Source organism: Sarcophilus harrisii, chromosome 5, assembly GCF_902635505.1.
Source record: "Sarcophilus harrisii chromosome 5, mSarHar1.11, whole genome shotgun sequence".
NCBI classification, from domain to species: domain Eukaryota; kingdom Metazoa; phylum Chordata; class Mammalia; order Dasyuromorphia; family Dasyuridae; genus Sarcophilus; species Sarcophilus harrisii.
The window spans coordinates 280,269,903-280,281,805 of record NC_045430.1 but is presented as its reverse complement, the minus strand read 5'-3'; the positions used below and the strand labels follow the sequence as shown (position 1 = coordinate 280,281,805).

Below are 11,903 nucleotides of genomic sequence, written 5' to 3'. Positions count from 1 at the left end.
GGGTCGGGAGGCCCCAGGAACTCCCAAGATGACTCCGAATCGACATCGGGAATGTCCCTCCCCCCCAGTCTCTGGGTAAATGGTGCAGCCCGAAGCAGAGCTGGAGGGGGAGGAGGAAAGGGAGGGCGGGGACTGGAGACCGAGGAGGAGGAAGAGGAGAAGGGAGAGACGGGGAATGGAGGAGGCGGGACCCAGCATGCGTGGGGTGGGGTGGGGGTGAGACCAAGGGGGGAGGAGGCGGAGCCAGAGGATTGGGGTGGAGCCCGAGGAGGAGGCGGGCTTTAGGAAGGGCGGAGTCGAGGAGGAGGCGGGGCCTCGCGGCTGTCAATGTGTCCGTCCTTCACCGCTCCATTGTCTGCTTCCACCGCCGCCGCCGCCAGCGTCTCTCGGGCTCGAGCTCAGCCTTCTCCGGCCCCGCTGCCCGCCCCCGCCCGGACAGGTAAAGGTTGCTGCGCGCCGCTCGCGGGGAGGGGAGGGGAGGACAGAGGAGGAGCGGGAGGAGGAGCCGCGGCCGCCGCCAGTGGCCCGCGCCGGCCGAAGGGCACGCCGCCTCGCCTCCGTTCCTGCTTCTGCTGCCGCCGCCGTCCCCGTCCGTCACGAGCAGCGCCTCCCCGGCGGCCCCGGGCGGGCGGAGGGGAGCGAGGCCGGGCGGCCCGGGCGCCGCGGGGGAGGGGGTGGCGGGAAGCGGGCGTCTCCCCGAACGCGGGAGCCTCCTGCGGGGTGCGGGCTCCAGGTGAAAGGCGGGAGGGGCGGGAGGCGCTGCTCAGACCGCCGCGGCCCGGAGGGGAGTCCCGGCGCCGCCCCTCGGACGGTGTCTCCCCCTCCCCTCCCCCCTCTAAGCCCGGGAGGTCCGGGGGCTGTAGCTGCCGGGGTCTCCTGCACGCAGCGGGCGCTCGCTTGATCCTTGTTGTCCGGGATCCCCCGAGTCCGGGTCCGGGGTGTCTCCCGCGGGGACCGCCGGCTGCTTCGGCCCCGCGTCCGGGCGGCATCGCCGATCCCAACTGTCACCGACCGGGCGGTAAAAGTTTGCAAGGCGCGGGACTGGCGCCCTGGGCCAGCCGAGGCGCCCGCTCTGTGCGAGCTGCGTGCGGGAGCCGCGAAGGCGAAGCTTCCCAGAAGGGACCGGCCAGTGGGGTTCCTGGCCTCGGGGGAGGGAGGCCGAGCCTCGGGACTCCCCGCTCCGTGGGGGCGAGCTCCCCTTTTGTTCCTGTAAGCATCGCCGACCGCGGGGAAGGGGTTTCAGCTCTTCGGGGCTCCCGGATTGGCCAGTGAACTGCGGGCGGCTTGGGAACAGGGACGAGGTCTCTATGGTCTAATAGAATTCGGAGCGCGGACCGGGCAGGTGGTGGCTTCCTGGTGCGTGGCTGTGGGAGCCCTGTTTATGGCAGCCTCGAGTGCCCCGCGGGGCTGTGGTGCCCGGCTCCCCGCTAGCACCCGTGCGGCCGGCCGCCTGTGGGTTTCTGCACACATACACTTGGGTGCTTCTCTAGGGACCCATCTGGCACCTCGAGAAAGCAGCGAAGCCTCCTTCCTGAACGCCTTTGTGGGTTGGAGGGTGTTAAACCCGCTTCCGAGCCATCCCGTGCAGAAAGCATGGGCTGGGTAGGGGGCGCTGATGGGGTTCGGACTCCCTTGGGGGTTGCTCCTAAAAAAGAGGGGGCCCCCACACAGGGGCCTGGTGGCTGACAGCCCCAGTCACGCCCTTCAGGATGAGCTCTGCCCTGCGCAGGCCGGGTCGCTTGCCTCCGGCAAAGTTAAAACCTCATACACACATGAGATCATGTACATAAAAATCCCTAAGCCCCGTATGTAAAAATCCCCAGTCCCCTGGAGCCACAGGCCGCGCCTTCCGAGCCCCTCCGACCAGGCTCGCGTGACCTTGGGAGAGCAGGCCCTTGCACCCGGGCCCGGAGTCCGGGACAGCCTGGAGCCAAGAATTCCTTGAAACTGATTGCAGACTCTCCTCTTCCTCCCCCCACCCCCCAGTGACTAAGACCACAAAGTGAGGGACTAAGAGCGCTTAAGTCACTTCGGAAAAATCGTTCCCTCGTGCCTGTGCCCCCAGCTAGCCAGGGACTGTCACTTGGTCAGGGACAGGCACTGGCAGGAGGCCTTGTGGCGCTGGCCGTCCTTGGGATCTGTGACAGGGCGGCGCCCCCTCCCCCCAGGAATCCCTAAAGCCGATAAAGCGTGGGAGGGAGGGTGGGCATGGGGGCGGGGAGGGCAGCCCTGGTGCGGTGGGCTCTGGTGCCTTTCCATTGGCCGGCTTGCCAGGCCCGAGGCCTGTCGTGCTAACGTTTCCATCGGCAGCTCCAGGCCCGGGCTGCCAGTTACCCAAAGTCCCACCTGTTGGCCTCCCCGGGCTTGCGCGTTTTCCCTGGGGCCCGCTCGCACCTCCCGGCACCGAGCTCTGCCCGCCAGGGGGAGGCGCGGCCGGGAATCTTCGCGCTGGCAGGAGCCTCGGGGGCCCTTTGGCTCCGCCCCCTTCCTTTTATGGCCAAGGAACTTGAGGCCCTGGGAGGGAAAGGGCTTTGTTCAAGGTCACCCGGCTAGCGGGAGCTTTCCCCGGCCTCCGGCAGATGCTTCTCGGCTGAGTGACGGCTCATCTCCGGGAGAAAGCTTGTGCTCTGAGCTCGGGGCTCGGGCGCTTGTCTCTCAGCCTGAGCTTGGGGCTCTGGCGCTTATCTCTCATCCTCGGCTCGGGGCTCGGGGCTCGGGCTGGGCTGCTTCAGTTTCTCCAGGCCCCCGCGCCTAGAGATGGGAGCGCTGGGATTTCTCGGGAGCCCTCTGGGAGGCAGCGCCTGCACCCGCGGCCGTGGCCTGCGATTTGGAATCTCAGGGAACTGTCCATGGCTGGTCAGCGCTGCTGCGCCCGGGCTGTGGGAAAGAACAATTCGAGGGAACGGTCCCTCTCGGCAGCTCCCGGCAGGGCCAGGCCCAAGTTCATTGGCTGGAAGTTTTTGTTCGGGACTTGGGGGAGGCTTGGCCACAGTCGCTTCTCTGAAGGAGTCACTTAGTGCTGTCCCGAGGCGCTCCCCGCTCCCTTTCATTTCTCTCTCCCTCAAGGCTGGTGCTGCCCCTTAGCTGATTGTTCCCAGCATTCCCTGGCACGAGTTTGTTCATGTTGTCCTCCCCTTTAGCCTGGGAGCCCTTCAGAGGAAGGGACCCCTTTTACCTTATCATTGAACCAAGGGCAGTGACTGGTATACAGTAGGCACTTAATGTTTATTGATTCTTACTAAAGTGTGCCAAATTGAACACACACACACACACACACACACACACACACACAGAGAGAGAGAGAGAGAGAGAGAGAGAGCACGAGCAAAATAAAGGGGGAAGGTTATATTTTGGGAAGAAAGAGAACCAGCACAAATCTAACTCTATACTAAGCTTGATACAACCGAAGTTCCTTGGCAAAGGAAAACAGGAAGAAACCTCCAAACTGAGGCTGGCAGGGAGCTGAGGACACCAAGAACAAGAGGGAGGTGGAGAGGCTCCAGCACCCATGGGGAGGCTCCAGCACCTGTGGGGAGGCTCCAGCACCTATGGAGAGGCTCCAGCATCCATGGAGATAATCAGGAAAGAGCAGCTTGGAGGCAGGAAGCCTCAGGGAAAGTTGGAGTGTGTCAGCTGCTGCTCTGCAGAGCCCAGGACAATGGTGACAGAGAAGGCCCCAGTGGCCCCCGGTTAGGCCTGGTCTGATGCCCACTATGGTCCCCACCAGAGTGTGACTTGCATGCACCTTTTAATCTGCCCTCATATACATTGGGTTGGGAAGAACCAAAGTGAGCTTGCGTTGTTTTCCTTCTGGGGCTCACTTTGAAGCCATCATGGACAAGCCAACAATGGACACACACACACACACACGCACACACTGACACACACACACACACTCACTCACATGCACACACACACTCACACCCTCCAGTCAATCCAAGCCCATCTAAAAAGCACTTGGTAAGTCCTAGGTGATTTTTTTTTAAAAATAAAATAAGGGCAAGAATGCCCTGTCCCGTCAAGCCTGTCCCCAAGAAGCTGTAGTGGCTTCCTCTAACTTGGAAGCTCGAATGTCATTGCCTCAGCTGACATTTAAAGCCATGTCCAGCCTGACTGCAGCCCACCAGCTGGCCTTTTATTTCAAACTGGACTTGGAATTGCATTGGCTCAAGGAATTGTGGGTGGGGAACATTTTTGTCTTGAGCCAAACCGGTCCCATCTCTGGCCCTGACATTCTTAGAGAGCTGCCTCGTGGCAGTGCCTGGCCCAGGGTCACACAGCCAAGAAGCAGGAGCAGTGGGACCGGAACTCCGGCTTCTTGAGCCCTCTCCCCGCCTCAGCCCCTTCTCCATGCTCCCCCCAGACCCGGCTCCTTTGCTGCTCTGCCAGCTGAGGCCCCTATCCCAGGCCAGCCTCTCTTCTCACTTCCCCCGCTCTACACAGGCTTCAATCCCCTGTTGACTGACAGCCCCCCCCCCCCCCCAGATCACCTGGTATCACTGACATTGAAAGACACAGTTTCTATGTGCACACATGCAGAGACATGCACACGTGTGTGCATGCACATATGTGTAGACACAGTGTGCACATGGATGGGTTACATGTATATAGTGTGCGCTTGTACTGCATGTGTTCATGTGCAAGCATGATGCGTGTACACAGAACATGGACGCCTGCAGCTGCATGTGTTATATTGAGCAGGTATCCATGTGTGTCTGTATACACACATGTGGAAGTGCATGCAAATCCATGATTCCCAGACAATATAAAGGGGAAGGGGTGCCTAGCACAGTGCCTGGAGGCTCCAGCTGGAGACCCTTTGGAATGACCAAGCTGGGAGAGAGAGAGGAAAAGTCCTGTGTCACCTTGGTTCTCCTCAGCCACGTGGACGGGGCTTCCAGGGTGCTCCCAGACTGAGCGATTCCCTGAGTGAGGGCGGCTGTAGTGGAAGGATTTGGGGTCAGGATCAGGGGCGTTCCAATCTTACTTTGTTGCCTTAGTCCCTGAGAAAACCCAGTGTTGGGGCAGAGCGTTAGACTTAGGAGGGTCCGGAGTTCTAATCCTGCCTCAGACACTTAGATGTCCTGGGCGCCCACGGTCAGTCACCGTACTTCTGCGTGGCTTCCTTGTACATGAAGCCGAGGAGATGATGGAGGCAGGCTCAGCCAGAGCAGTGTGCGCTGGGGCGTCTGAAGCCGCCCCAGACAGCCAAGCCGCCATCTCTCTGGCCTTTTCGGGGGGCCTCTGCAGTGCCGCGGGGGGGAGAGGGGGAGGGAGGGCAGCCCGAGCGCGTCCTTGCATTTGGAGGTCACACAGCTCCCTGCCCAGTCCCTGGGGCATGCTCAAGGGCCACGTGGGAGCCAGTGGCCTCTGCTCACTTGGGTATCTTCACCATGGAGCGTGCCCAACAAAAGTCCAGATAATGAACATTCCCTTCATTTGCTCTGCGGCAGAGGCATCCGATTCCTTTCTCAAGGCCTTCCTTCCTCCTTTGGGGAGCTCTTCTTTGTTTCGGGGGACTCTCCAGCTTTGCCTTTAGGTTTTCAGAATGAGAGGATTTTTTAAAATGCACAATATTTCATGAAAGGCTTTCTGGGTAGCGATCTACTTTTTAAAAGAAGCCAGCCGTCTTGGGCTAAGCCCCCTCAGAAGCTGTTGTCTGCTTTCAGTCTCTGAGTTCTCAAGCACTGCCCTTGGTTGGGGGGAAGAGCCGGGTCTCCTGAGCTCTTCTTCCATTGCACCATTTTCCTGCCTGATTCGAAGATGTGGTTGCTTTGGTTGGCCAGGGTTGGTATTCATAGGGCTTTGAGGGCTGCCCAGGAGCCTTCCCTAGGAGCCCCAAGGATCCAGGTGGGGATGGCCCTGATGCCTCCGGGGAGCATTTTCCTAGGCTTGATTTCTCTTGTCTGTGTGGACACCGAAAAGCATTTTGGGAAGGCGTCCCATGCCGGCTCGTGGTTTCTTTGGGTCTTTTGTGCTGTTCTTGTCACCACCCTGGGCTCTCCCTGTGAACAAAGGAGGCTCTTTGGGGTTTGGACAATAACCCCATAATGGCCGACCTCATTCCCTGGCTGCCCAGACCCACTTTTTCAGAGCAGGAACTGCTTAGCGCCCAGTTTTTGGCACATAGTAGATGCTTAACGAACTCTTATTGATTGTTGACAGCATGAAGGTTTATCCATCGCTTAACCCAGGGCTTGTTGATTGATTGATTCACTGAATGGTTTGAATGTGGAAGCTACAAAAAAGGCAATACGTTTCCCTAATGGATGGTGAATTTTAGATCCAGGAACAGAGGAAGGGCAGAGGAATTGGGTATAGAGGATGTTCTAGAAGAGGAAAGACCTTCTTCCATAGAGTTAGACACTTCCAGTATTTAATGACCATCCTTCCATCCCTTCGATTCCCTCCATCTACTCAAATGACCTGAGATCAGGTCTAAAATCGAGGGAAGCAATTTTCTTTTCTTCTTTGTTATTCTGAACTTGACAAAATACCAACAAACATGAACATTTCCATCTGCCAAGAACAGACAAAGAGGATTATACATGAAACCATCTCTCCTCCATCTAACTCTTCTTAAAAATAGCATGTCATAAATTTAACCCTGGAGTTCCAAAGCCAGCCTGCCTGTGGCTGTGGGGGCTCATTTCCCATCTTCTCTTGTCTCAGAAAATTTCAAAGACAAAAATGAAGGGAGTTAGTAATACTGCCCCTAAAATCTATGAAAATGTCCTTCCCAGGTGGACTTTTGGGGGACTGAACATGTCCCCACTATCTGATGACTGAAATTCAGTTAACTTCAGGACACATTTGTTAAGTGACTGCTGTTTGCACAAGGGGGATAAAACACAGGTCACAGTGAAGGTGACACCCAGCAGAATCACCCGATGAAATCCCTGTCATGAAGAGGGATCTGACACCCAGAAGCAGGGACCCCGTGGGTCTTCTCAAGCCCCTCTTCTAATCCCTTAACATCAGAAACAGAAAACATCAGAAAGCAAGGCGAGGAGCAGAAGAACATTGACCCAGGCAAATGCAAACGTGGATAAAGCTGCAGCTTTAGAGACCCTCTGCTAGGAATTTTCAAAATGACTGACCAGGAATTGTGAGAATTCCAGTGCTAACTAATGCCTGTATCGTGGGATTGCCAAAGGGGGCCGGCTAGAGCCGTGACCATGGCCTTGAGAAGACCTAGATTTGATTGTCTGGGATCCTCCTAGCTCTGTGACCATGGACATGCACCTGCCTTTCAGACCTCAGTTTCCTTTTGTGGCTGTGAGGATAAATGACATGGACGTGGAAAGCATTTTGCAAGCTTTAAAGTGCTCCATTTATCTGGGCTGGGATCCAGCCCCATTATTTTTTTTTTAATAATTGCTTTTTGTTTTCAAAATATATTCAAGGTGGGCTGGTTCAATATTAGGAAAACTATTAACATAATTGACTATATCAATAACCAAATTAACAAAAACAATATGATCATCTAATAGATGCAGAAAAAGCATTTGATAAAATCCAACATCCATTCCTATTAAAAACATTAGAGAATATAGGAATAAATGGACTTTTCCTTAAAATAGTCAGTAGCATCTATTAAAAAAAAAATCACTAAACATCATATGTAATGGGGATAAACTGGAACCATTCCTAATAAGATCAGGGGTGAAATAAGGTTGCCCACTATCATCACTACTATTCAATATTGTATTAGAAACGCTAGCATTGACAATAAGAGAAGGAAAAGAGATTAAAGGAGTTAGAGTAGGAAATGAGGAAACCAAATTATCACTCTTTGCTGATAATATGATGGTATACTTAGAGAACCCCAGAGATTCTACTAAAAAGCTATTAGAAATAATCCACAACTTTAGCAAAGTTGCAGGATACAAAATAAACCCACATAAATCATCAGCATTCGTAAATATCACTAACAAAATCCAACAGTTAGATTTACAAAGAGAAATTCCATTTAAAGTAACTGCCAATAGTATAAAATATTTGGGAATCTACCTGCCAAGGGAAAGTCAAGAACTATATGAGCAAAACTACAAAACACTTTGCACACAAATAAAGTCAGATCTAAATAACTGAAAAAAATATCAAGTGCTCTTGAATAGGTTGAGCAAATATAATAAAGATGACAATACTCCCTAAAATAATTTATTTAGTGCTATACCAATCATACTCTCAAGAACCTATTTTAATGACCTAGAAAAAATAACAACAAAATTCATCTGGAAGAACAAAAGGTCAAGAATTTCAAGGGAATTAATGAAAAGAAAAACAAATGAAGATGACCTAGCTGTAGCAGATCTAAAACTATATTATAAAGCAGCGGTCACCAAAACCATTTGGTATTGGCTAAGAAATAGACTAGCTGATCAGTGGAATAGGTTAGTTTCACAACTATTTTGTGAAATATTTGTGAAATAGTTAATAACTATAGAAATCTAGTGTTTGACAAACCCAAAGACCCCAGCTTTTGGGATAAGAATTCACTATTTGACCAAAACTTCTGGGAATATTGAAATGGAAATAGTATGGCAGAAACTAGGCATTGACCCACACATAACACTATACCAAAATAAGGTCGAAATGGGTTTATGACCTAGACATAAAGAATGATATTATAAACAAATTAGAAGAACATAAAATGGTTTGCCTCTCAGATCTGTGGAGGAGGAAAGAATTTGTGACCAAAGTAGAACTGGAGATCATTATTGATCACAAAATAGATAACTTTGATTATATTAAGGTAAAAAGTTTTCGTACAAACAAAAGTAATACAGACAATATTAGAAGAGAAGCAACTGGGAAAACATTTTTACATCAAAGGTTCTGATAATAAAGGTCTCATTTCTAAAATATGTAGAGAATTGATTCAAATTTGTAAGAAATCAAGCCATTCTCCCATTGATAAATGGTCAAAGCATATGAACAGACAATTTTCAGATGAAGAAATTAAAACTTTCCAGTCATATGAAAAGGTGCTCCAAATCACTATTGACCAGAGAAATGCAAATTAAGATACCACTGCAATCCTGAGATACCACTACACACTTCTCAGATTGGCTAAGATGACAGGAAAAGATAATGGGGAATGTTGGAGGAGAAAACTGGGATATTGTTATACATTGTTGGTGGAATTGTAAACAAATTCAAACATTCTGGAGAGCAGTTTGGAACTCTGCTCAAAAAGTTATCCAACTGTGCATACCCTTTGATCCTGGGCTTACATCCCAAATAGATTTTAATGGAAGGAAAGGGGCTCACATGTGCAAAAATGTTGGTGGCAGCCCTTTTTGTAGTGGCAAGAAACTGGAAACTGATTGGATGCCATTATGGGGAATGGCTGAATAAATTATGACATATGAATGTTATGGAATATTATTGTTCTGTAAGAAACAACCAGCAGGATGATTTCAGACAGGCCTGGAAAGACATGAAGTGAGCAGGATCAGGAGATCATTATACATTTCAACAACAAGACTATATAATGATCAACTCTGATGGAAGTGGCCCTCTTCAACAATGAGATGATTCAGGAGATGATTCAGGCCAGTTCCACTTGTTCAGTGATGAAGAGAGCCATCTACACCCAGAGAGAGAGCTGGGGAGACTGAGTGTGGACCACAACATAACATTCTCACTTTTTCTGTTGTTGTTTGCTTGCATTATGTTTTCCTTCTCAGGGTTGTTGTTGGGTTTTTTCCCTTTCTTCTTGATCCAAATTTTCCTGTGCAGCAAGATAACTATATAAATATGTATACATATATTGGATTTAACATATATTGTAACATATTTAACATGTATGAGACTACCTGCCATCTAGGGGAGGGGGTGGGGAGCAGGAGGGGGAAATTTAGAACAGAAGGTTTTGCAAGGGTCAGTATTGTAAAATTACCCATGCATATGTTTTATAAATAAAAAGCTTTGAAAAAAAAAAAATATATATATATATGCAGGGTAAGTTTTCAATGTTTATCCTTGCAAAACCTTGTGTTCCACATTTTTTCCCTCCTTCCTCCCACCCCCTCCCCAAACAGCAAGTGATCCAATATATGTTAAACATGTGTAATTCTTCTATACATATTTCCATAATTATTATGCTGCACAAAAAAAATCAGATCAAAAAGGGAAAACAAAAAGCAAGCAAACAACAACAAAAAAGGTGAAAATCCTCTGTTGGGATCGGCATTCAGTCCCCACAGCCCTGTTTCTACATATGGCTCTCTCCATCACAAGAGCATTGGAATTGCCGGCCTCAATATCCTTGATTTTTCTTTGATCTTCCTACCTTACAAATCTTACAAAACCTTACAAAAACAAATGCCATTTTTCACTGGAGCTCCTCGGGTTATATAATCGGGATATATCAATTCTGTTGAATAAGAATTGTGGCGTGTGTTGACTCCCGGGAGTCCTGCTCCCAACCCGCTTCTGTCCTGATGACTTTGGTCCAGAGTGTGGCTATGCTGTTCTTTCAGGACTCTGGAATTGGCCCCGAGGGACTGAGGGAGTCCTTCTCATTTTACATATCATGAGCTGGGGTGCTTTCCACCATGTCAGCTAGACAACTGGTTTTTTAGGAAGGAGTATCTGCCAAGAGGGCAGAGAAAGAACAGTTGGTACAAGCGTCTGGCCAAAGGGCAGATGCTCCATGATCCAAGGGCACAGAGAGATCAAGGAAATGTGGGCTCAGGGCTAGAGAAGGACCGGGTCATGGGGTGACTCGGTGCTCCTGGGGGTCCTTCTGCTGGAATCCCCAGGAGAGTTCCTTCCTCGGGTGGGCCCTTGGGAGAGCCCTCAAACTGTAGCCCATCGGTTTTGGGCCCCAATACAGGCGCTGCTATCAGCGGTTCTGTGGAGCCTGCCAGGATGCCCACGATATAATGAGAAGTCCCATGTCCTTCAGACCCTTCACACCTCAGATATCCTCATCTGACCAGTGGAGAAGATGGAGGAGTGAGGGGATGGAACAGACCTAAGCTGAGGCTGAACACCTCTTTGTCCAGCCCACACAAAAGGAAGGAAGCAAACCAACATTTACTAAGTGCCTGCTGTGTTCCAGGCACTGTGCTAAGCACTTTATGAATATTTTTCTCATGTGATCCTTACAACAACTCTGGGAGATAGATTCAATTATTGTCCCCATTTTACAGTTGAGGAAACTAAGGCAAATAATGGTAAACGATTTACCTGGAGTCTCACGATTAATAAATAATTGTTGTAAGGCTGAGCACTCTATCCCTTTGCCACCTCAGCCTGCCCGATCAGACTTTCCATGGCATCTATATCCAGGCTCTGTTCCCGTTTCACGTACAACTGAGAAGTCGTCTCATCTGTTCCCACACCCAGACTAGCTTTTGGCCTTTAGAAGGGAGAACAAATCCCCAGAGAGTTGGGGAAACCCCTCATCTCTCCTGGACTGGTCGTCCTCATCTCTAAACTGAGGTGGGAAGGTCAGATGGCTCTAAAGCTATGATCCTATGGAGAGGACCAACTCTGGGAGGCTGGACAGGAAAAGACCCCCTGGGACCCAGCGCTGGAAGCCTATGGGATGGACTCGAGAAATCCGGAGCACCAGGCTCCGATCCCAAGGTCTCTGGGACATTGGGGATGTTGATGGCCCTGGCAGCGAAGAATTCCTCATCCAGGCTGGAAGCTGCTGGAACCTGAGGCAGCGGCCCTGGAGACACGGAGCTGAGAGGACCGAATTGTTCCTGGGCCAGAGCAGCAAAGCCAGGAAGCTGAAGAACACAGTACCATGAGTCCTGAAGAGCTGGGGAGCCAGCCTCGCTAATGAGGAATGGGAGGCCATTCACAGGGGAGGGCCCGAAGTGTGGAAGATTCTTGACTCTTCAGCAAACACAGTTTTTTGTTTGTTTCTTTGTTTGTTT

At 51.0% G+C, this 11,903-nt stretch overlaps 1 protein-coding gene across 2 annotated transcripts in view; it reads left to right on the top strand.

Moving 5' to 3' along the window:
- The first annotated feature begins 284 nt into the window (after positions 1 to 284).
- BZW2 (basic leucine zipper and W2 domains 2) overlaps positions 285 to 11,903 on the top strand; it is a 55,679-nt gene continuing 44,060 nt past the window's right edge. Inside the window, exon 1 of one of the 2 annotated variants that reach the window (XM_031940691.1) lies at positions 285 to 439. In XM_031940691.1, the coding sequence (XP_031796551.1) occupies positions 328 to 439 (112 nt within the window). In that variant the 5' untranslated portion in view covers positions 285 to 327. The remainder of the gene's footprint in view (positions 440 to 11,903) is intronic. The other variant, XM_031940693.1, reaches the window with a different exon arrangement.